Genomic DNA, 24,962 nt, shown 5'->3' with positions numbered 1-24,962 from the left:
CGAGCAAAGCGGTTTGCTAGCTAGGTTCCGGGGGCCTGGGAGTGTCATTGGGGGATGACCGCAGCCCTAGCTGCTGCAGCTGCCACCGTGATCATGGTCTCCGGCAGCAACGGCCTCGCAGCCGCCCGCCTGCTGTCGCGCACCTTCCTCCGTGAGTCGTGCCGGGACTCTCTCCTCCAGCTTTCCGCAGCTCTCGGGCTCCACGTCCTGCCTCAGGCCGTAGCAGGGCTCTTCCAGGCGGGCCCTCTGGAGGGCCGAGGGAACCACGGGGCCAGACCCCAGTGGCAGCTCTCGGGGGTGGAGGGGACTTTGTCCGATTGGGCGGTGGATCGGTCGAGGCCAGATTCTGGGTAGGGCTTCCTGCAGACCCGGGAACATATTCTAGCCTCTACGGTGGCAAGTGGCGGGGTGGAGGTGGCGTCTAGGCTGGCCCTTCCTTGGAGCCAAGGGTGAAGAAGAGGTCCGGGATGAACTCTGCTGGGAGAGTGAGCGCTAGGGTTGAAGAGGCTATCCCCTGTACCAACTTGGAGTTAACTGGTCCGTTGTGTGGTAGGGCCAACGGAAAGTGGGTTTCAGCGACCAGAGTTTGCATGACCCTGTGGGTGCATAGAACCTGAGGGTTGGCAGGCACTTTTGCCACCAATGTGTTTTTCACAAGTAATTGCTAGCTAGGCTCTATGAACACCACAGTTTCTGAGAACTAATCTCCCAGGGTTGCTACTTTTCAGTAATGCTGACTCTTGAGAATTATTGCTGCGTCCAAAGTCTCTGTGTTAAGTATGTCAGGACAACCTTGGAATCGTTCACGGCCTTTTTGTAGTCTCGCTAATCCATTCATGCTTGTATAAACGATTTCTCACCGGGTGTGATGGTTCACGCTTGTAATCCCACTCTGGAGGCAGAGGCAGGTGGATCTTTGCGAGTTTGAGGCCAGCCTGGTCTGCAGAGTGCCAAGACAGCCAGAGCTGTTACACAGAGTAACCCTGTCTAGAAAACAAAACAGACAAAAACCAATCATCCAAATGAAAAGACTTCTCAAGTAATGTTTCCAGTCACATGAAAATAGGAGCATATTGCAATGAATCCGAGAGAGCGTGGTTTGTGAAATGCAGCCGTGTCCTGCCTGTTACTAACAGGAGAAATGGTTGTGATGAGCCATTGGTTGTCAGATACATCCAGATTTAAGAGATGTTAAAAACTGGTGAGTGATTTGGTTTCATTGTGCAGAATCAGTGAGTCAGATGACAACCTGTGAACGGATACTTCGGCAACAAGTCTTTCCCCTCTAGTCCTTGTTTACACTTTGTCTCTGCTTCTTCTTGCACCAGATAGTGAGATTCAGTTCCTTTCTTGAGTATCCTAAAAGTGTTCAAGAATAAGTGTGCACACAGTAGCTGTACTTCATTGCCAAATCGTTAGAGGACAAAGGCTTTGCCAAATAGGAAAGAGTTGAGTTTATTTGGGGTAAGTTTTCTGGAGCTCTTTCTTGAACGGTTAAAAGGATACAGAATGTGTTCTAGATAGAAGGAAAGGAGGGATTAGTTCTACCAGTATTATTGCTGTTGTCGGGAGGGTTTGAACACTAGTGTGTTGGGTATGGGGCTAATCCAACTTAATTGGAATCATTTGTGGGTTAAGATGTGAAAGACCAGATGTAACTTTAGTCTGGTCAATGGGACCTCCCAGCAGAATGTGCTCACTTACACACTGGTGTTCTCTCCTGAGGTCTTGCTGGTCCAAGGCTCTAAAACAGCCAGGCCTCCATCCAGAAGGTCTGCTGTCTTAATGGAAGCGTCTCTAGAAGAATGTCTAGATAATCTGGTTCCTTAAGTTCATTTTTAAAACAAAACTTGGTAATCCTTACCCAAAAGGGCTTTCTTCTTAGACTCCCAAGACTGAAAGCCTAAAATCTACTTAGCTTTCTGTTGCTGGAGTCGTCTTGGATCTGAGTTAGGTTATTAGACCTAAACTAGGGTGTTTTTGTATTAGTACTAAGGTTGCAATGACTGTGTTTAACGGTTAAAAACTTCTGAGTTGGTAGACTTCAGATCTTCTTACACCAGCCATATTCCCAAGCCCCTGCAGTGGCCACATTGCCTTACAAGCTGCTGCTTTCTCCTTCTCCTCCCCCTCCTTCTCCTCCTCCTTTTCTTCTTCTTCTAGAAAGTCACAAATTACTTAGGTTAAAATAACTAGAGATGATAAGGAATCCCACCTCCCACCCTTAAATGTTAGCTGATGCCACTTTATGTGTTGAGGTCCCAAGTTTTGCAATGTTGGTTTAAGTTAAAAAAGGTAAAAAGGCAAGCAGACCTCGGTGCTACAGGCCCTGTTGGAGGACAATTGAGAAATGTTCAGCTGCCCATCCCACACTCTTATGACTCATGAAAGAAGGGTAAGAATCCTGTTGCTGTAGGGAGGATGGATAAATGGGAAATAACAATTATTTCTGTTGAGAATGTGTAAGATTTTATAAACACCACTGAGGCTGAAATGAAGTTTTAAAAGAAACCTAAAGTGTGGTAGGATCTTTTAAAGTATCAGTTGGGAGTATCATATTTTCAGAATAGTTAGTAAGAGCAGGTAATATTTTGATCCTTAGAATTACGGTATTGGTGTCAGAAAGTAGACTTTACAATCTGCTTAGTTCTAATGTTTTGTTTGGCAAATGAGGAAACAAACGCTGAGAATTTCCCAGGTAGTGTCCAAGGAATCTCAGAATCCAGCTCTGCTGGCACTGTGCAGTGTGCCTTGGAACGCTTGATCCTTCTTGTTAGAAGCAGGATTTCGGCACGCTCAGTGACCTGCTCACAGGAGCTACTTGCCTTTCTTATATCTTTGCCAAGTTACACAGGCTGCTTGTAGACTCAGAGAAGCATTTGGAAGTGTGTGGAATAAGAGATACTCAACAGTTGATATTACTGTTTCTAGTCTCTACTGTTGTTTGTGTCTAAGAACTCAGCCTTTATTTCAGAAATAGAAGCCTGTATGCAAATGCCTTCCTTGATGTAGCCCTGAGAAAAGTAACTTGTTTTTCCGGCCTCTTAGTTGCTTTGTGGCAACACTGAAGTTTAAAATGATTTCTCCTAGATATAGGAGAATAATTTGAGTTTGCCACTTGGCAGATATTTTATCGTGTTAGACCCATTTATTGATTTTTACTTTATAACATTCATAAAATTGGAATGTCTTCTCATTGTTGATACATTATAAAACATCGAACACATTATATTCCTCTGTTTACACTTAGTCCTTAAAACATGAGGAGTGTTTTAAATTTTATGAAACATGGTGCTATGATCAACTAAGACAGTAGGATCGAATGTGTCCTTAAGATAAGTGAATACAGAGCTTGTCTTAGGGATTTGGGGTAAGTGGGTGCTGAGGTACTCCCATGTATTGTAGGTCTGTTGTGTAACTTTCCTCTGCGTTAAAATGCCATCCTTCTGGAAAGCTCCTTAAGCAGGAAGGTAAACAACTCAAAATAGCTTCAGGAAGGCCCTAAAACTGACCAACTTCAGGAGGCTCCTTCCTGTTAGAGTAAACAATAAAAGCTGAGCCTCCCCCTCAGTCAGAAGGAAGCCAGGCTACAAAGACAGTCAGACAGCAAGGCCACAGAGACTCTCAGAGAGCAGGCTGGCTTCTGGGAAAAAGCAGAAACCAGGCAACCTGCCCAGAAGAGGTTTAGACCAACCGTGGCACCAGGAAAGGACACTCCAGCCCGCTGAGCCGCCTGCCGGCTGTGTAGTACATTCCGGGTTCCCAGCTCTGTGAGCTGTCTCCCATGCTGCCACCAGGCTTTGGTGGCACAGCTGTCTTTGAGTCATTGCCAGTCCTGTCAGTAACCCCTCACCCTTATTCCTGAAAGTAACCCCAGTAAAACTCATTGGTTCCCCCAGTTGCATTTTGTTGGTATTTCTATTTTAGTCTGCCCTGGGCTCTCTATCTGGGTTAAGTACATGTGTGAGTTGTGTCTCCCTGGGAAAGTTTTGTCACACAACAAGGTCTCCTCATGTGGAGACCACTGTAACTTGTATTTTGCATATGGTTAATGCTATGTTTAGGACATGCTTGAGTGTCCCCCAAGAGTTCTCATGCCAGGTGTCTCTGATGTGGTGAGATCTGGAAGGTGGTTAGGTCACTGCGATCACGGTGCCTAGAAGAGATTTCTGCTAGTCTGGGTTACTCCTGAGTGAGCTGCTGTGCATGTCTGCCCATGTGCTTAGCCAGCACCTTGGCATTGTGTTATTCCCTTGCTGCCCTTCCCCCAAGTTCTAGTTACCAGCGGCTGAGCAGGTGAGGCCGCTCTGAAGTAATGGTTCTCAGCTCCTAATCATAATATTATTGGGGCTTATGGCACTTCATAACTGATTTTTCTATTGTTATGAATTGTAGTGTAAATATTTGTTATGTAGGATATCTGATATGAGATCCCTGTTAAAGGGTGGTTTGACACCCCGCGCCCCAAAGGGGTTACGCTCAGAACCACTGCTTAAAGTGTGAGCTGAACAAACTGGTTTTCGTTGTAATTAGTTACTTTGTTCAAAGTCACTTTGTTAAATCAGCAGCAAGTGGGCCAGTACAGTTAAAGTTTACCCCTGTTGAATTCATGAATTCAGACATACCAGTAAAGAAGGAACAGGGACATAGTTTTCAGGGTTGAGTTGAAGAGTATTTTCATAAGCAATCAGGTTATTGAGTAGGGATGCACTGGTCACAAAAGGCCCTGCTTAGTCCCACCTGGCAGGGCTCTTTGGCTATATATTGCAGCATTAATAGCCCTGGGCATTTTATAATACAGGTTGCTACCTATAGGAGATAGGACTGACAAACCCATCTCCTCCGTGGAAAGCATCTTCCTCAGCACCCAGATGAGAACACTAAGGCTAAGGAGATGAAAAGCATTGCCCTGGTTTGCACTGCTGGAGACCACAGAGCATGAACACTAGCCCAAGCCTGTCTGGTTCCTAGGAGTGATCTCAGCTGCTCCTGGCCCAGGTGTGGCCCTGGTAGCTCTCACCATCGGCATAATCATGGCCACCTTCAGGCTTTCCTGCTTGCCTGCTGTTTAATTTAGTGTGTTTGTTTTCTCTATTAGTAAAGTTCAGACTCTCACTGCAAGTTCCTCTATGACTGTCATCAGTGGTATTTCTTGTTTATGGCCTTTATGCGTAAATCTGTGAACTAAGGGCAAAGATGATCTGAGTAGCATCTCTGGGCTCTGCTGCACAGTGCAGTGGGATCAGCCTTTTAGGCCTTGAGTCTCTGTTGTGGGATCTCTTGGCTCAGATCAGGTGCTTGGCTGTTCCCTGGGAGCCAGAACTTGACTGCAGCATGGCCCCTTGTTTAGCACAGTCTGGTTCAGGGCTGCAGTTGTCTGTGTACATGCGGTACTGCTGTCTGTGTACATGTGGTACAGCTGTCTGTGTACATGTGGTACAGCTGTCTGTGTATATGCGGTACAGCTGTCTGTGTACTTGTGGTACAGCTGTCTGTGTACTTGTGGTACAGCTGTCTGTGTACATGCGGTGCAGCTGTCTGTGTACATGCGGTGCAGCTGTCTGTGTACATGCGGTGCAGCTGTCTGTGTATATGCGGTACAGCTGTCTGTGTACTTGTGGTACAGCTGTCTGTGTACTTGTGGTACAGCTGTCTGTGTACTTGCGGTACAGCTGTCTGTGTACATGCGGTGCAGCTGTCTGTGTACATGTGGTACAGCTGTCTGTGTACATGTGGTACAGCTGTCTGTGTATATGCGGTACAGCTGTCTGTGTACTTGTGGTACAGCTGTCTGTGTACTTGTGGTACAGCTGTCTGTGTACATGTGGTACAGCTGTCTGTTTACAGGTGGTACAGCTGTCTGTGTATATGCGGTACAGCTGTCTGTGTACTTGTGGTACAGCTGTCTGTGTACTTGTGGTGCAGCTGTTTGTGTACATGCAGTACAGCTGTCTGTGTACAGGTGGTACAGCTGTCTGTGTACATGCGGTGCAGCTGTCTGTGTATATGCGGTACAGCTGTCTGTGTACTTGTGGTACAGCTGTCTGTGTACATGCGGTGCAGCTGTCTGTGTACTTGTGGTACAGCTGTCTGTGTACCTGTGGTACAGCTGTCTGTATATATGCTGTGTAGCTGTCCGTGTACAAGCAGAACTCTTCTTCCCTAGAGGGTCAGGCTGACATCTGAGCCTGTCTCTTCCCTGGAGGATTGGCTCTCCAGACACCCCTTCTAGTAGGTGCTTCTTCAGCTGTGCACTTGAGGTCTGAGCACTAGGAAGTAGGAAAGTGCTCAGAAGTGGGGGAAGGCGCTGAGAAATGCCTGAGGAGATAGATTTGCTCTGGCTCTCATGGGCTCCTCTGAGTTAGGAAGACGACCTGGCTGCTTTGAAGAGGGCTATAGAGATGACAGGCTAAGAGTCTCTGTGAAGGTTTAGAAGGCAACTCCTAATTGTGAGTCATGTGCTCTTTGACTGATTTTTGAAGTAGGAGTGGGTTATAGTAACTACTTAGGTTTCTCAGTCTCTCGTGAAGTGGGTTGCCAGACATAACTTAGGAATGTGGCTTTTTGTTGGTTTGTTTTCATATTTCTCTTCTCATCTACTTTAGAAATTGTAGACGTTTGAGCCTACATCAGAAGGGCTCAAACTAAGTGATCTTGGGTTGCATCTTAGGCAGATTTATCCCATGACTTAGCCTTTCCTGCATGGGTCTTCCTGAGGGGTAAGGTAGCTCTTAAATTCCTCAAGGGTGCCCCAGCTCCCCTGGTGCTCACGGGTATGGCGGCTCATGGCGGAGTCGGGTGCTGCACTTGGTAAACATTATAAGGAATAATTTCAGAGTTTAATTGAAACCCTTAAATTTGAATCCCAGGTTTCCTTGGGAATGAAAATTACAAATTTCAGCTTTTCTTTCTCTGTTCAGAAAGCAGTAGAAGATTGTGCTTCTCCGTCACAAGGAATAGGCGCTTGTGTTTGCTTTTCTAGTTTGTGTCTGGTGTGCACCTGTCTCAGGAAGTGGTCACAGCATTGCTCTTGTGTTACAGGTTTAGTTTTGGAAAATTTGGGTCATTAAATTTCATTCATGGCTCAAAAGTGTGGGAAAATTGTAACGTGTCCTATTTTCTTCACTTCTCAGTGCAGCAGAATGGGATACGGCACAGCTCTTACACAGCTTCCCGGAAGCATCTCTATATTGACAAAAACACGAAGGTCATTTGCCAGGGTTTCACTGGCAAGCAGGTATGTGCATCTACATTTTTATTAAAGTGCAGACTAAAGATGTAAAAAAAATTTGTTTTTATTAACACAAAAAATTGTACTATATGTATGATTGGAGTAGAACTATATTGTAGCTCAGAAAGGGCCGTGTGTTAGGAAGACAGGAGGTGTCATAAGCCTGTGAGATGGTGATTGTGTTTAAATGTAGCTTGAGGATCCACAGGGGTGACAGTGTCGGAGACTCAGCAAGTACAGGACTCCTGGTTTTCCTCCAACACTGCGAGAGACTTCTGTTTCTTTGAGTACTAGGTAAATAGATTGTAGAGAAAACCTTGTGCTAAACATAGAATGCACGCTCAGTATGAAGAAATGCACAGATGCAGAGAGGCTCCTGGACAGTGTGGGCGGATGAACCTGCAGGTGACTTTTCCACTGGGTACCCTCTCCGGGGCAAGTGCTCGCTGAGGAAGACAGTGGGCAAACTTGCTCTTAAGATTGGAATTGACTTTCATTAGTTTCTATGCACATCTTCTCCCTCTCCCTACTTCTGTCGTAGAATTTGCCTAAGTTGAAAGGTACTATTAATTGATTCTACAATAAAACCATCATAAGAGTCTCCTTTTCCTCTTTCTAACCATTCTGCTCTCCAGGAGTCCTCTGTTAAGTTGGCATATATCCTTCCAGATGAAAATACAGGTACCTCAGTTTTCTTTCTGAGGAGTGAGATGGTAAACTTCAGTATTTCTTTCTCAGTTTAGAAAAGCTGTGTAGTTGTTGTCAGTGAAGAGGTGATCCTGGAAAGGGCAGAGCTGCTGTTTGCTGTTCGGATTTATTTCTGTGGTCTGTATGTCTCATTTTAAAAACACACGTACAAGTATTTTGTATTTATATAGTACATCTTTTACAGCATTTGTACTGTCGAATTGTTCTAATCCAGTGTAATTTACAAAAGCAGGTGCAGGCACAGTCTCCCAGATTGCCAGGCCTGAATCTGGAGGGCGCTAGCTGAAGGCCAGCCAGATCTCACAAATGTCCGTATACAGACATCCTCAAAAGTTATATTGCACATCCCGAGGGAAGGAGGTGTGATCTGTACTTCTTTCCAAGTACAGTCTAGTTTTGTGTATGCTACATTAGCATATAATCAAATTATTTTTTAAAATGATTTATTTGCTTATTATGTATACAGTGTTACACCTGCATGCATGCTTGCAGCCGTATGGGCACCAGGTCTCATTACAGATGGTTGTGAGCCACCATGTGGTTACTGAGATTTGAACTCAGGAACTCTGGAAGAATAGCCAGTGCTCTTAACTGCTGAGCCATCTCTCCAGTGTTGTAATATGAGCGGCGGGCTACATTCCTGGCACCCAGCCGCCCGCATGGCTAGCTTTACACGAAATAATTACATGGAAACTGTGTTCTTTTAAACACTGCTTGGCCCATTAGTTCCAGCCTCTTATTGGCTAGCTCTTACATATTGATCTAACCCATTTCTAATAATCTGTGTAGCCCACGAGTGGCTTACCAGGGAAGATCTTAACCTGCGGCTGTGTCGGGTGGGAGAATCATGGCGACTGCCTGACTTGGTTTCTTTCTCCCAGCATTCTGTTCTGTCTACTCCGCCTACCTAATTTTCTGTCCTATCAGGCCAAGCAGTTTTCTTTATTAGTTAACCAATGAAAGCAACAAATAGATACAAGACCCACCTCCATCACTCCAGCCCCTCAAATTCTTGAGGAAGTTCATTATACTTTTTTTTCCCCCTTGAACTTCATATGCCATTCTTGTGACACTTTAACCTCTGGTATCTTTGTAAGAGCTGTGCTCCATATACAAGCACTGTTTGGAACTGACTCTGCTTCCTACATTCGAGAACGATTTGCTCAAGTCTTTTTATTCAGCGTCGGCCTGCCTGTGTTCCGTTTTTTTGGGACAGAGCCTCACTGTGTAGCCCTGGCTGACCTAGAACTCACTGTGTATATCAGCTGGCTTTGAACTTATGGAGATAGGACCCCCTCTGCCTCCTGAATGCTAGTTTTTGGGTCTTTTCACTTCCCTTGTGTTTGCATTTTTAGTAATTGTGACTCTTAATGGTCTCAGTTTCTGGTTTTGTTTGTTTGTGTTTTTGACTGAATATTGAGCTAAGTGCCACAGAAGCTTGTGGTTTGTCACGTTAGTTCCTTTCTCAGTGCGCACCTTGTATGTTAGAGTGGATTGTAGCCGTGCACATTCCAGTGAGTGCTGTGGGTTCTTTACTGGCTCGTAGGAGCTGCAGAAATGGTCCTGGTCTGCACTGGTGACCATGAGAACTGCGAAGAAGCTTCCTGTGCATGGGAGCTCCCTTATTTAGTCACACCGCAGTACTAAAGGGCGGATTCATTGTTACTCAACTGGATGTGCAGCCCAGGCCACTGCTTGTCAGACTCAGGAGTAAAGGACCTGTTAGGGTGTTGGTTTTGACTTTCTGATCTAATGTGAATCAGTATTTTTGTGAAACACAGTAAAAATTACAATAGTGTTACACTGTTATGCTTATGAACATTGTTTTAGACTTTTGTTGTTTTTCTTTTGGGGTCTTTTTCTTTTCCTTCTGTCTTACTCACTTTTCACTCTTGATGAGTTGGTCTGTGGACCACACACAGAATAGCACTGTTTAAAGAGAGCGTGCAGAGCACTGGCTTGGCTCTTTCTAAATGCCATCTGTCACTAGCTTCAAGCTAGTTGCTTAATTTGTTTAGGGCTGAGTTTGCTAGTATAAAGAGAAAAGTTTAATTAAAGAACTTCCAAAGTCCTTAAAGTCACAATTTTTATATTAAATGATTAAATATTTAAGTAATCAACTCAATACCCTTAGGGCCTGTCACATCAACCCTCCCCTGTTGATTCGTCATTGTTGAGTGTCTGCCATCACTGTCTTCGTGGCGTGTACCTCTGCTGAGAGGAGGAAACACATCAGCAAAATTCATGACTGAATTATGTGGTACTAGAAAGTCTAATCACTATGGAGGAACAAACCGGGGGAAGGAGAAAGAGTATGCCTGTTCCGTGTGGCTGGTGTGGGGGAGAAGACTAGGTCAGGTAGTCAGGGAAGGTTTGCTGTCTGAGCCAGGATCCAAAGGAGATTGTGAGCGAATCTTGGAGAACCTAGGGGGTGTTTTATGCAGGATGCACAGTAAGCCTTTCAGGCAGGCACTGCCTGCCATGTGGCAGCCGCAGACAAGCATTCACAACAGTAACTGTGAGCTGACAGGTATGGGCTCTGCCGTGAGGGCACATGGCATGTTAACTTCACATTTAGGGAGCTAGACAGATGAAGGATTTTCCTCGGGTTTTATAGGATAAACCCTTGGTGATGTGGGAAATAGAGTCAAAGGGAGCAACAAAAATAAGCTACTAGGAGTTGAGGTGACGTCAGCCAACACTGTTCCCAGCAGAAGGTAGGAGAGAGACTGGTTATTTTGAGTATACAGTGGTGAGATTTACTAATGTCTATAAATTCAGGGTTTAAGAGGAAGAAGGTTGTGTGACATCCTACTTTTTGTCTGAATGTCTATGGGAGTGGAGTCGTCATCAATAGATGGAACAGATTGAGAGGAGGGCGATCAGGAACTCAGTGTGAATATGTTCAGTTAGAGATGTTAGGTAGGCAAATGAGTGTGTGACTGTAGGCAGAGGCTCGGCTAGTTGTGTGAGTGCGATGGGCAAGGCTCACCATGTACTCTGCTTGCTACCTTGGTAAGGGTGGCATCACAACAGGCATGAACTGAGATAGAAGGGAAAGGAGAACAGGAGGGAGGCAGCAGAGCCCTGAATCTCCCAATCTTCAGAGCCATTGTGTTGTGCTTGTTACAACTGGGTCAGGGTGTGTGTGTGTGTGTGTGTGTGTGTGTGTGTGTTATGGCATGTTGTGGGAAGAGTCTGGGAAAAAGGCTGCCAGAGAAAGTGAGTTACAGGGAAGTGTCAGGGAGGCCTGAAAGACTCGCTGCCGATTGACTGATCCTTAGTTAAAGTAGACTTGTTAGCACAGCTGTGGGTTTTCTCTAGTTACTACTTGGCAGTGGGTACGTGCATGTGTGTGATGGTGGGTGCTGGTGAAATAGATTAAGCCAGCTTGTGCTTTTGCTATCCATGTAATTTAAAGGGAAAGGCCAAGGTTGGACAAATGTAATGATCCATCCTGGATTTGCAGTTGGGCAAAGTGGGGTACAAAAAGATGAGGAACAGGGAAAATGGGATGGCCTTTTAACAAGCAACAGGGCATTTCAGAACAGCAGCCAGTTATAGCAAGGGATAGGAAAGGACCTTCAATGGCTCTTGGCTTTACAGAAGCCAGTGGTGGGTGAGAGTGCTGGGTTCAGGCTGCTGCCTGGGAGCACCTAGTGTGGTTGGTTTTCTTTTCCCAAGCTGCTGAGATTGCCTTTGCTTCTCCACTGTCTCCTTCTGCCTTTTTCATGGTTCCTGTGCTTTTTCCTCGCAGGGCACCTTTCATAGCCAGCAGGCCTTGGATTATGGCACCAAACTCGTGGGAGGAACCACGCCAGGGAAGGGCGGCAAGACACACCTGGGCTTGCCCGTCTTTAATACTGTGAAGGAAGTAAGTAATGGCTTCTGGGTGTGTGGAGAAAAGGCAGCAGGGCAAAGACAGGCGTTCTGTGGGTAAACACAGGCATTCCGTGGACAAAGACAGGCAGGCATTCCATGGGTAAAGACAGGCAATCCGTGGGTAAGACAGGCGTTCCGTGGGTAAAGACAGGCATTCCTTGGATAAAGACAGGCAATCCGTGGGTAAGACAGGCGTTCCGTGGGTAAAGACAGGCATTCTGTGGGTAAAGACAGGCGTTCCGTGGGTAAAGACAGGCATTCCGTGGGTAAAGACAGGCAGGCATTCCGTGGGTAAAGACAGGCGTTCCATGGGTAAACACAGGCATTCCGTGGACAAAGACAGGCAGGCATTCCGTGGGTAAAGACAGGCGTTCCATGGGTAAACACAGGCATTCCGTGGACAAAGACAGGCAGGCATTCCTTGGATAAAGGCAGGCAATCCGTGGGTAAGACAGGCGTTCCGTGGGTAAAGACAGGCATTCCTTGGATAAAGACAGGCAATCCGTGGGTAAAGACAGGCATTCCGTGGGCAAAGACAGGCAGGCATTCCGTGGGCAAAGACAGGCATTCTGTGGGTAAAGACAGGCGTTCCGTGGGTAAAGACAGGCGTTCTGTGGATAAAGACAGGCGTTCCGTGGGTAAAGACAGGCGTTCTGTGGGTAAAGACAGGCGTTCTGTGGGTAAAGACAGGCATTCCGTGGGCAAAGACAGGCAGGCATTCCGTGGGCAAAGACAGGCAGGCATTCCGTGGGCAAAGACAGGCGTTCCGTGGGTAAAGACAGGCGTTCCGTGGGTAAAGACAGGCGTTCCGTGGGTAAAGACAGGCGTTCCGTGGGTAAAGACAGGCATTCCGTGGGTAAAGACAGGCATTCCGTGGGTAGAGGTCTCAATTATGTGCCTTTTTGGGAGAGTCGCTTGCTGTCTGAATATCCAGTAACTTAGAGAAATTGGGATTGTGGTAAGATCCAGTACATGAGTTTTGCTAAAGATGTGCACCATCTGGTCATCCTTGTGCCCCTCTTCTTTCTCACTGACAAGGCCCTTCTTCCCAAGGACTCTTCCTTCCTACTTTGAGTCTTCATGTGTGTGCCCCACTGAGTTTAATTGGAGTAGTTTGTCCTAGCCTGAACTGGAGGCTACTATTTAGCAAGGGTACCTTATCAGTGGCTACAGCCCTGAAGAATAAAATGGCTCCCCTTCCTGCAACAAACATCAGCTGCTGGTAGTCCTTTGGGGAGGGGGAGCCTCATGGACCCCTCCCCAGGCTTCATCATCTCATCTGTAGACTGGGATAATGGGCTCCAGGAGTATCCCAGAAACGGATTCCTAAGCAGAGCCTTCACAGGGCTGCTGGGGAGCCGCTGCTGCTCTCGCAGTCTGAACTCTGTAACTCCAGGACTTCCATGGAGAGGGAGGCATGGCCACACAGAAAGGTTGGAGAACTGGGCTGGGTGCTACATGCTCTTAGTCCCAGCAGAGTTGAGGCCAGACTGGTCTATATAGTGAGTTCAGGACAACCTCTCTACATAGAGAGACCCTGTCTCAGAAAAACAAAAACAAAACGCCAAAATCAGATTATGAGTAGAAGAATGCACATGCAGCAAGGCCACATGTGGAGGATCAGGTCACGACCATGGAGAGCACAGGAGCAGAGGGACACCTTTAATCTTAATGAGGATCAGGTCATGACCGTGGAGAGCACAGGATCAGAGGGACACCTTTGATCTTAATTGAGGATCAGGTCATGACCGTGGAGAGCACAGGAGCAGAGGGACACCTTTAATCTTAATGCCTATTTAAGCCTTGTTCTTACTCTGTTGCCTTGTATGTATCTACACTTGGTGTGATTTGTTGATTTCTAGTAAGAATGGATTAAGTAAAATGTCAGGTAAGAACACTTCACTTAAGTGGCCCAGTGGTGAGGTTGAGCGCTCTTGGTGCTCTTCTAGAAGACCCAAGTTTGGTTACTTTCCAGCACCCACACCTGGACTCCTGACAGCTGCCTATAATTCAAGCTCCAGGGATCCAGCATCCTTTTCTGACCTCTGAGGGCAGGCGCGGGCATGCGTGCATGTGTACACACACACACACACACACACACTAAATCTGTATTAAAAGGAACAGTCTACTTTCACCGTTTGTTGATAGTATTTACCATGGATTTAAAATAGGTGCTTAAAAGCCAAGTTCTGAGCTCTTGGGTTCCCTGGCTTTTCTAAGGACTTGCAGAGTCTGAAGCTGGGCACTGGATCTTGTTAGTGAGTCTGGGGAGGAACAGTGATGCTGTGCATGGTCCCAGGGAGAAGAGAACACAGGTGCAAATCAGGCAGTGCTCTCAGGTTTACTGTCCTTTTATAGGGTAAGATGTACTGAACCTTTTAATTTCCAGTGACATTCAAAGGGGACAGAAACCATGTCACCATGTCATGGACTGCAGAGTGAGGAGAGCCTCGCCATGACCCCTTCCTAGACACTAGTCAAATCAGGTTATCGAGTGCATTTTATTTGTGATTCAACCAATTGTGGTCAATGTTTCAGGCCAAAGAGAAAACAGGAGCGACGGCTTCTGTTATTTATGTGCCTCCTCCTTTTGCTGCTGCCGCCATTGATGAAGCAATTGATGCAGAGATTCCCTTGGTTGTGTGCATCACTGAAGGCATCCCGCAGCAGGATATGGTACGGGTCAGGCACAAACTGACGCGCCAGGGAACGACCAGGCTGATTGGGCCAAACTGCCCTGGAGTCATCAATGTGAGTGCAAAATATGAAGGAAGCCCAGTGTAGTCTTTGTGAAGCCAGACAGCTTTGAGTCTGTTGAAGCGTGTGTGTGTGTGTGTGTGTGAGAGAGGGAGAGACAGAGAGAGAGACTATTTAGAGTTAGAATTTTCTTTAGAACTTTTCTGAAAACTGTACTTTACTTTCCTCCAGCCCGGAGAATGCAAAATTGGCATCATGCCTGGCCACATTCACAAGAAAGGAAAGATAGGTGAGTAAATTTGTTACCTTCTGGTAGACTAAAAAGTGAAAGTTTCATCTTTCAAACTCACAGGGAATTTGTGACTAAATAAATGTGTGACTATAATAAATTCATTCTTACAGTGAGTCAGTGATCTGTCCCAAATTTAATGCATCTATTTGAGAATTGGTTCTAATTCTGTAGACGCATTGATGGTCTGGGGAGGAGAGTAGTGATTCCTCTTCCATTCAAACTCTGAGTTCTGTGTTTCCAGTATCCATAGTGAACGTCAGCTTCTGGCTCAGTAGCTGTCTGCTGGATGTGGCATTCACCACCGTTTGTTTATCCATTTTCTCTGTGGTCATTTGGGCTGTTTTCAGGAGCAGGACTGAAATACGGGCCTTGCTGTGGATACACTTTCATTTCTGTTGGATAAAATTTACAAGAACACAAGTTAAGTTGTTAGACTTTTACAGAAGCTGCCAGAGAGTTGTAGGAGGTGATTGTGCTGTTTTGTATTCTCGTCAGTAGAGAGTCCCAGTCACCCGTCATCTTCCAGTGTTCTTGTCTTCAGTGAACTTATTCTTTGGGGGCTGAAATGGTATTACGTTGGGTTTTATTTTCTGTCCCTGATGACTCACGTTGAAGAGTGCCTTCTTCTTTACTCTTGATCAAGAGGGTGCACTGGGAAGAGCAGACACACAGAGACAGGAAGTTCGCCTCACAGTCTTCAGTCAATTGGCTAGTCTGAAAAGAGCTGGCACACAGGTCACCACTCCAAGGAGACGAGGTTCCTGTTCCAGGCCATCAGATTCCTAGAATAAATCTATCAGCCTAAAAACAAAGTTTTACTGGGTGCTGGTGGGGGTATTAAAACATTCACACAAAAGGTTTTCAAGGTAGGAGATAAAAGGATTTTAATTCCACAATAAAAGGATTCCAATCCACAATTCAAAGTTAGCTGTGCTAGTCTTAAATTAGACTGTGCAGCTAACTTTGAGTGATTGTAGTAATAGCTGGTGGCAGTGTTTATCTCTACCTGTGACCCTAACTATCAGTGCTAAATCGGAACAGCTGTCATTGTGGGGCATTGCTTATGGTGTAGTCTGCAGAATTAGGTTAAACGTCACACTTTTTGTTGATTACTTTCTTCTTTGAACTTGTCAGCCCTGCTGCCAGTGGTTCATGAGGAAGTGAGGTTGCAGGAGCCCCAGTGGGCCTGCTCCATACAGCCTGGTGCTTGTTTAAGTAGTGTTTATATTCTTTGGTCTGCTGCTAATAGTTTGTAGAGTTTGCTACAATACCCAGAGAGAACAAAATAGTTACCCATAGGTCACTGAGACTACTGAGAATTGTCTTCACTAGCCCTGACCTCAAGAGGGAAGGGAGTCTGTGTGTTCTGCTGTGCTCTATGGTGACCCGTTTAGTGAAGAAAGCTGTTCTTACTTGGAAATATTTAGGGTCACATTGTGGTACATAAGCCCCTCTCTTAAGAGCTGTAGGAAGCAGAAACGGTAAGGAGACTGAGAAAAGCAGATCCCATCTCAGTCTTGTTGGGGCAGTCCAGGAGGACCTGTGTGGGAAAGCAGCACTCAGACTTTGTGTGGCTTTGATGGATAGTTGGCGTGTTTGTCAGAGAATGGGAGGGAGGTGCTCCATTTGAAGCAAAACAACAAACCCAAGGCAGGAGATTCAGGGCAGCAACCCATGGGCATACTAGAGCTGTCCAAGCTTCAGAGTCAATGCTCTGATGTGTTTTATGTGACATTCAAAAACTTAATCCTTTGTAAAAACCAAAGTTAGTTAAGCTGTATAGAATTAGGAATCTCTGCATCGCATACCTGTTCTTGTAAGGACTGCATGGATTGCTGCATGGCACAAGTTGCCTGGTGAGCTTGACTGGACCCTTGCTGCTGCCCTTCTCCCATAGATCTTGGTTAGGAAGTTCGGTGCTCTCTCCACAGGCTTGGTGCAGTGAGGAAGTTAAATGGGAGGATAGCTGAATCCAGAGGAATCTTGCCTATATATTGTGTGAAAATTCTTAGATAAATAGTTGTGGGGAGGGTAGATAATGTTAAATACAATTAATGCTGTTTTATGGTTTAGTGGCTAGGGTACCTAAAGCCAGTATGTTCCATTTCCCTGAGCAAGATTATGCTTATGAAGTTCATATTAATATTATCCTCTCCATAAAGAGTCTCATAAGGGGGATTTCAAGTTGTTTTTTTTTTGTTTTGTTTTTTTTTATGGTTTGTTTCTTTGTCTTGGCATTGGTTTCATCATCAGAAAACTACCCTAACTAATGAAATACTTCCTTTTTTGTCTTCATCATTTGAAGATATAGTTGATTAAAGTGGCAAATTAAGATGTGATTTTTTTTTTACAATTCTGTGTTAGTTTCATTACCATCTGACCATCTCTCATCCACACAATCTGAGAGTTTTTATTCTCTTCCTTTTAAGGTATTGTGTCCAGATCTGGCACGCTGACTTATGAAGCAGTTCACCAAACGACCCAAGTCGGCCTGGGGCAGTCCTTGTGCATTGGTGAGTGCTTGGCCAGTCTTTAGTGGAGTGGAGCATCGTTAAGGAACAAGCACAGTGACAAGATCTTACATTTGCTCTGCTGAAGTGTGGTGCTGTCTGTATGTTTGGAGATGTGATTTCTAGGTTGAGGAGCGCACACTGTAGTACAGGTGGCTGTGGGATGGGCATGGCGCCCAAAGCATCACTAATGTCATTTGCGGGGAAGACATGGCTCCTCACACTTGACTTTCTGTTATCACAGTTTTGTTCTGTGTTTTGTAGTTAGCAAATTTCTTGCCTCACTGTCTCTCTGGGCAACCCCTGAGGCACCTCTAAGCCAAGGCTGAAACATGTACCTTACTGGGCAGAGTCAAGGTTAGGTTGGCTGTCTGCCCTGTGGTTTCTCTGTGTGTCACAGAACGGGTTTTACTGAGTACCTGTCCTTTTTCTTTCCTTCCTTCCTTCTTTCCTTCCTTCCTTCCTTCCTTCCTTCCTTCCTTCCTTCCTTCCTTCCCCAAAACTAGATGTTTCTCATTTAAAATCTTCAAATCCTCAGAATACCTTTTAAAAGTCTATTAAAGGTATCTTTTTATAATAAGAATTATAAAACAGAACCCTGCAATATTTTTATTATACTCTAAATAAATAAATTCAATTTGAAAACATGAATCAAGCCTTTCTATTTGCAGGACACAGTGTTAGGCACAAGATCATTTGGTGTCGTGGAGACTAAGAACTGAGTTTGAAAGAGACTTGCCATTTCCATCTTCTTGAGATTCAGTTCTTGTAACTGGAGGTAATAATGCCCTTCCACAGACGCTGGGCATTCGCTGACGCCGGGTCTCATGCTTGTAAGGCAGACGGGCTTGACACCTGGCTGCCACCTCATCAACACTGTTTCCTCTTCTCAGCTTTATTTCTGAAAGATGTGTTGAAAAGTGAAAATCATTCTCATCCTCAACAAGTTTGTAATTTAAAAACTAAAAACATTGGCAGGCAGAGAGTAGGGAATATTTGCTTCATTGCTTTCCAAGTTCTAAAATGTGATGTACTCAGAGTAGAGCCCTGTGTGCAGGCTCTGCCATTTCCTAACTTGGGATCTGCAGGGCCAGGGAAGCTTCCATCCTGTTGCTCACTGACAGTGCATCTTCAAACTCAGTCTCTGCAGCACTTGTCAAGAATGGGGGAGGGGGAGGGATATGGGAGGCGGTGGATGGGAGGAGGCAGAAATCTTTAATAAATAAATAAAAAGAATTCCTCTGTGCAAAGACACTTGCTCATTGTTCAATCTTGCCGTGTGGTGTACATCATGCAGGTAGCTGACTCTGTCAGAGTAGTGTTTTCAAGTTCATCACGTACGTGCTCAAAGAAGTAGAATCAAGAACAAGTGTCCAAGGGAGACTCACTCCGCACACACCCACGTTCTTACAAGGCACACTTGTTAGTGTGGAGTAGTTTCATGGGTTGTGTAAAGAGGACTAGTTTTGTGAAGATGGCCAGCCGACCACTACTTACATACATACACCGCTGTAAACAGAAACAAGTGTCACTTGTGATCTTTGAATGTTGAAGTGTTGCAATCTAAAAATATTAAAGAGAAAGGGTACAAAGAATTAAAAAATCGAGTTGGAATATTTCTTGACCTAAGTTCCATGGTTCATCCTTACATTTTGACTAATACTGATATCCTTTGACCTTCTTAGGCATTGGAGGTGACCCCTTTAATGGGACAAATTTTATTGATTGCCTTGATGTCTTCCTCAATGATCCAGCCACAAAAGGCATCATACTGATTGGTGAAATTGGTGGTCATGCTGAAGAACACGCTGCCGAATTCCTGAAGGAACATAACTCAGTAAGTTTGTGTTCGGAAGAATATAGGTCTCTATGCTGACTGACACCGGGGTTTGTTTTAGAAATTATCTTTAATCTTTCATGGATTAATCTCTCAAGAAAACATTGGAGCTACCTTTAAGCCTAGACTTTCTATTCTATAACACTCAGATAATTCTAGATTCTGAGCTCGTCCTTTTCCTTGCTTCCCATAATGCTGTTGTCTACTTCTCTACCTTGAGCCCTTCTCCCCAGACATCACCCCACACTGCGTAGCTGATACATTGGCCTCATGCTAAGTGCAGAGAATTCAGGCCGTGGGTGGAAGCCCACACCTGACTTGAGTCTTAAATCCAAGGTCCCTGGTGTTCTTTCTTTAAATTCCAAGGGAAATAGCTGCTCTTTGCCTTTCTCAAGGTTGACCCTCTAAAGAACCTTTCCTTTACAGCCTTCTCCGTGATCTTTCCCCCCTGCTAGCTTTAGTCTGTGCTAGTAGAAGGGACTCAGCTCCACAGAGGTGTTGTGCTCTGGATCTGAAGTGTCCCTGTAAGGTCACGTGTGGAGGGCTTGGTCCCTGGCTGGTAGCACTATGGAGATTATGGAGGAAACAGGCCACTAAAGGCAAGTCCTTGAGGCATTATTTTGCCCTGGCCCCTTCTCGCTCGCTCTGCTTGCTGACTGCAGAGACGTCAGCAGACCATGTTTCTCTGCCACACATATACCATAGTGGGGAGCATGCCTAGTGTGGAGTGAGCACATCTCTCAAGTTGTCCATTGGAGTGTGTGTCACAGTGGATGTAAGTGGGACTGTAGGCCCTATTTGGCACATGTTCTGGCTCCTTGCAGACCCCCCTGCTACCGCCTCAGATCCATGCCCCATATGACATGCCAGCTTGCTGCTTATGCATGTCAGGGTCTCTTTGGCATCGTCCCTAGAAAGCACTGCGAGTGCTGAGAAATGAGCAGGATAGATTTTTAGCTGCTACCATAAGTTCAGAAAAGTTTGAAAGTTTAAGTAAAAACTGACTTCTCTTTAGAAAAAAATCAGATACTCTGTTCTACTGTTAAATTAATATTAAAGTGTATTGGCTCCCAACTCTGATTCCATAGCCAGTTTACAAGTTTAGTGGGAAACATGCACATTTTTTCCATTTATTATTTTGTTGTAGGGAGCAGCGGTGGGCTGCATTTCTGCCGCCCCGGCTCCCGGCTGCCTGACTAGCTTATGCCCCGAAATAATTACACGGGAACTATATTCTTTTTTTTTTTTTAAACATTTATTTATTTATTATGTATGCAGTATTCTGTCTGTTTGTATGTCTGCAGGCCAGAAGAGGGCACCAGACCTCATTACAGATGGTTGTGAGCCACCATGTGGTTGCCGGGAATTGAACTCAGGACCTTTGGAAGAGCAGACAATGCTCTTAACCACTGAGCCATCTCTCCAGCCCCAAAACTGTATTCTTTTAAACACTGCTTGGCCCATTAGTTTTAACCTCTTATTGGCTAGCTCTTACATATTGATCTAACCCATTTCTAATATTCTGTGTAGCCCACGAGCTGGCTTACCAGGGAAGATCTTAACCTGCGTCTGTGTGGAGTGGGAGAATCATGGCGACTGCTTGACTCAGCTTCTTTGTCCCAGCATTCTGTTCTGTCTACTCCGCCTATCTAATTTTATGTCCTATCAAAGGCCAAGCAGTTTCTTTATTAATTAACCAATGAAAGCAACAGATTAGAAAGAAATCACTCCCACATCAATTATTTCTGGTTGGGTTTTGCAGAGTTTGTTTGTATCTTACTTATTTTTTTATTGGAGAATCTGATCTGTATGTGGTTCAAGGTTAAGCAGCTTAAGACAAAGTGTTGCATAAAACAGATCATACATGGTGTGGCATAAACAATAAATAGCGTCTACTGAAGGTTGGTGCAGGCAGATGGGGAGGGACAGGAAGAGTCCTCCTGGGCTGTGCTGTGTGCGCTGAGCCGTCACAGCCAGGCTTGTGTTTAGACTTTTTGTACTTCTCATCACTCGGTCCTCATTTCTCACCACACTTCCTGCTGCCTCATTCCATTTTTCTCCCCTTCAGAAATCTCCATTGACAGAGACAGAGACAGAGTGTAATTTTGTTTGACAGTCAAGCTTATAATCCTTCCCTGGTGCAGCAGCATTGCCATTTTAGGGGGCTCTTAGGGAGCAGATGAAGTAGAAGTTCATCCCACACAAATAGGAGATTCTCATAATCTGTGCAGGGACCACAGGGGATGAATGACTGGAGCCTGTTTGCTCTGTGTTCTCTATCTCAGGCACTGCAGTGCGCTGGGCTTAGGGAACTGAGGGAGGGTTTCCTGTTCAGGGATCTCATTGCTTAGTAGGAGAACATGGGGAAAAGAGCACAGACAGTGTGCTGTGTGTGTGACAGACTCCTGTGAGGGCCAGAGCAGGGCCTCAGGAGCCCGTCATCCCAGGGCATTGGTGAGAAGTGGGAGGAGGCAGACAGCTTCTGTCGGGAGGGAGGGATGGGTCACACGTGTAAAGCCGCATATGTGCACGGAGGATGAGGAGCATTTTGAGCCAGGTGCAGAGAAGAAGTCAGGGCGTGACATCTACAGCAGGAAAGAGCTGTGGGAGTCAGGGCCAGAGCCAGCCACAGTAGACCTTCAGAACCTGGTAGAACCTGCAGAACCAGTGGGCTAGGTCCAGGGATCTGTGGCTAAAAAGAAAGTTGGTTTCATTTAATGTTCCCAATGAAACAAGAGTTAGTTATTAGCTTTATTAAACTGTGACCCTTGAGTGAAGCTCTTGATTCCATGCTTCAGACTTGTTCTTTTTGGATTCCTTGTGAAATCTGACTATATAGTCATGTGTTGCTGTGTGGTATCTCATGATGGATTGATATGTAATCATTTATTTTGATAGTATTTCCTCAACTGCAATGTAAGCCCAGAGCTTAGAAACCATTGGTTCCTGTGTATGGGCTTTAAAAAAATTTAATATCAAAATCTAGTACAGTGATAGTTAATGTAAATGAGTTTGTATTCGGGCTGTATTTTGTTGAACAGTCAGCCTCGACTATCTTAGACGGTAGAATTTTAGAGCAGAGGGAACTAGTGACTGTCGTCCATGTTGTTGCATATACAAGGAGGTCCAGAGCTATTAGTGAGCCTGGTCTGAGAACATACAGCATTAGTAGGGAATGGAGTCCAAGTCCTGGCTCTTCCCTGTGCCCACCACCCTCATCTTTCTCTTTGAGGACGTTTGTTAAGGATGGGGATTATATAATAACTCGACATGAAGTTGTGTAGAAGTCGAACAAGACGACTGGTTGAGCTTGGATCTTAATTTATTGTCACAAGTCAGGAAATGTAATTTTCAGGTAGGTGTGCTGTTTGGGTTATCAAAAGAAAGGTTCAGTTGTGTGGAACAGCTCATGGTGGTGACAGTGCCGGTACTTGGCAGATCAAGGTCTCAGGGCAGCTTCTGTGTGGTGTGGAAAGCTGAGTCTCTCCAATGTTCCCGGTTCAGTGTTGGGGTTGAGTGATGGACTTTTCCTTCCTAAGCCACTTCCTGTTTACCAAGTCATGGATTTCAGGTCCAGTTTGATTGACTTACTCTTCAAGTGTTTAAAATGTCTTTCCCTCTCCAGGGTCCAAATGCCAAGCCTGTAGTGTCCTTCATTGCTGGTATAACTGCTCCTCCTGGCAGAAGGATGGGCCATGCAGGGGCAATTATTGCTGGAGGAAAAGGTGGCGCCAAAGAGAAGATCTCTGCCCTTCAGAGTGCAGGGGTTGTTGTCAGCATGTCCCCCGCACAGCTGGGGACCACCATGTATAAGGTGAGCACACAGGGGCTGTGTTCCTTCTCTTTCCGTAGCTTAATGTTCTGATGCCCTAATGCAGCGGCTCTCTACCAGGGGGAATCGCGACCCTTTCGGGGTCACCTAAGACCATCCTGCATATCAGATGCTGACATGATTCATAACAGTAGCAAAGTATAGTTACGAAGTAGCAACAAAATAATTTTATGATGGGGCCACACAGCATGAGGAACTGTATTAAAGAATTGCAGCATTAGGAAGCTCTAATGTAAACCTTCTAAGCCAGGCGATGGTGGCACACACCTTTATTCCCTGCACTTGTCTTGGGAGGCAGAGGCAGGTGGATCCTTGAGATTGAGGCCAGCCTGGTCTACAGAGTGAGCTCCAGGATATCCAGGGCTACCCAGAGAAACCCTACTTGAACCCCCTGCTTCCCCCCGCCCCAGAAATCCCCCCAAAAAACTGATTTAAATGTAGGTATGTTTTTTGTCAGTGACAAGGCATGGTGTCCACAGAAGAATTTCAGAGGTCACAGGCACACTAATGTACAGCCTGGGATGTGGAAGGGTTGTAGCTCTGTGTTTCATGTTTGTGGTTTTCCAGGAAATTGGGATGTAGCCATCTTAACTCCACAGGTGTCTGTTTCCAGAGTGTGGCTGAAGTTTACTAAGGAAGCAAACAGTGTAAAGGTGCTGGGAGTTAGGACCTGAGGAGGGTGGGCCTGTGCCTTGCCCTATGCCGTAACCGGCTGTGCTGTGAACGGCTATGCTGTGACTGACTGTGTGGTGCTGTCCCATTGCTCACTAGTTAGAGGAGCTGCATTGCAGCTGCCTTTGCTTTTCCTTTCTAGTAGGATGCTGTGGTACAAAACCCACATCCTCAGTTTATCTGTTCCCTGTAGTCTCTGCAGCGATTCTCAGTATGTCTTCTTGAATATCACGGCTCTCTTCCCCCTCCTGTGTTTTACTATTTTCCTCTTTGCTCTATGAGAGTTTTAACTTTGACAAAACAGAAAGAAAGGTAGCTAAGACAACAGCTCAGTATGGCCTTGTCTTTTAACAACAAAACCCTATGTCTTAAGCTGAAAATAGGCACCAATTATTTTTCTAGAAGGGAATAGTTATCAGAGAATTAAAAATTCTGCTGTCGCGTGTACTTTGCCCTCATCTTAGGGATTCTAAAAGACTCCCTGTTTGATCAAGTCTTTGCATATCTTGCCTTCTGAAAATCATATTCCGTATATGAGGAAGTGTTCTTGAAACGCAGGAAAGGGTAAAAAGCAAGCACTTTTTGTAGGGCTTCCCGCTCTGCACCTGCAACTGGCAGGTGGTGTCTGTCCCATTGCTCCTGCCTGCCTGCTAACGTGGCTCCTTCTATTCAGGGCAATTGTGATTTTCAGGCATTTCTAAGGTTTTTGACATTTTGTTCAAAAACTGATTCTAGTTGAATCAGTGTTGAGTTTTATTCTCTGGAAAAGTCTTTATTGCCTTATTAAAGGGCTTGTTGCATTTGCATACATGGCGTTATAGGCTTGGATAAGCAGTGGTGCTCATCAACCCCAGCAGTAATTCTGCAGTGAAGACAGGATTATTAAAGCCTGTGGCTCTGGGGTTTACAGGAAGAAGTCAAACTCTGTCGCTCTGGTACTGAGGCAGACTGATTTGAAAGTAGTTACCTAGTGTCCAGTACATTTATCTGTGCAGAGTCAAGGTCCTAGAGATGATACTTTGAAGGTCACGGTCCCTTGAATGTAATGTGTGTCTTTTCTTCTCTCCTGTTTGTGAAGGAATTTGAAAAGAGGAAGATGCTGTGAAGGACACAGGCGAAGTTCTCTAACACAGTGCAAGGACTCGCCTAGGCTAAGAGCCAGCCCAGAGTTGTCAGCCCAAGCATCTCACGCTGGCCTCTCAGTCCGCGGGAAGCCCGGGCAAATCTTAGAAAGTCCTAAATTGACCTATTTTCACTTACTGTGTAACAGAGACATAATAAATCTTATCATTTGATTTGAA

The 24,962-nt window shown here is 45.4% G+C and overlaps 1 protein-coding gene across 1 annotated transcript; it reads left to right on the top strand.

Moving 5' to 3' along the window:
* Suclg1 (succinate-CoA ligase GDP/ADP-forming subunit alpha) lies at positions 1-24,962 on the top strand. Its single transcript, XM_075983802.1, has 9 exons — positions 1-151; positions 7,134-7,237; positions 11,697-11,813; positions 14,360-14,572; positions 14,750-14,807; positions 17,240-17,323; positions 19,006-19,157; positions 22,783-22,971; positions 24,740-24,962. The coding sequence occupies exons 1-9, from the start codon at positions 55-57 to the stop codon at positions 24,764-24,766; spliced, it is 1,041 nt and encodes a 346-aa protein (XP_075839917.1). The 5' UTR covers positions 1-54; the 3' UTR covers positions 24,767-24,962.

Source organism: Microtus pennsylvanicus, chromosome 8, assembly GCF_037038515.1.
Source record: "Microtus pennsylvanicus isolate mMicPen1 chromosome 8, mMicPen1.hap1, whole genome shotgun sequence".
Taxonomy (NCBI): Eukaryota; Metazoa; Chordata; class Mammalia; order Rodentia; family Cricetidae; genus Microtus; species Microtus pennsylvanicus.
The sequence above is the reverse complement of the archived record's forward strand: the minus strand, read 5'-3'. Positions and strand labels throughout refer to the sequence as shown.

Bases quoted from the DNA above. Each gene is read 5' to 3' on its own strand.
- Suclg1 (XM_075983802.1), top strand. From the start codon at position 55: ATGACCGCAGCCCTAGCTGCTGCAGCTGCCACCGTGATCATGGTCTCC. The intron at 11,814-14,359 runs GTAAGTAATGGC...TCAATGTTTCAG, and splicing joins TCTTTAATACTGTGAAGGAA to GCCAAAGAGAAAACAGGAGC. The intron at 19,158-22,782 runs GTAAGTTTGTGT...TTCCCTCTCCAG, and splicing joins TCCTGAAGGAACATAACTCA to GGTCCAAATGCCAAGCCTGT.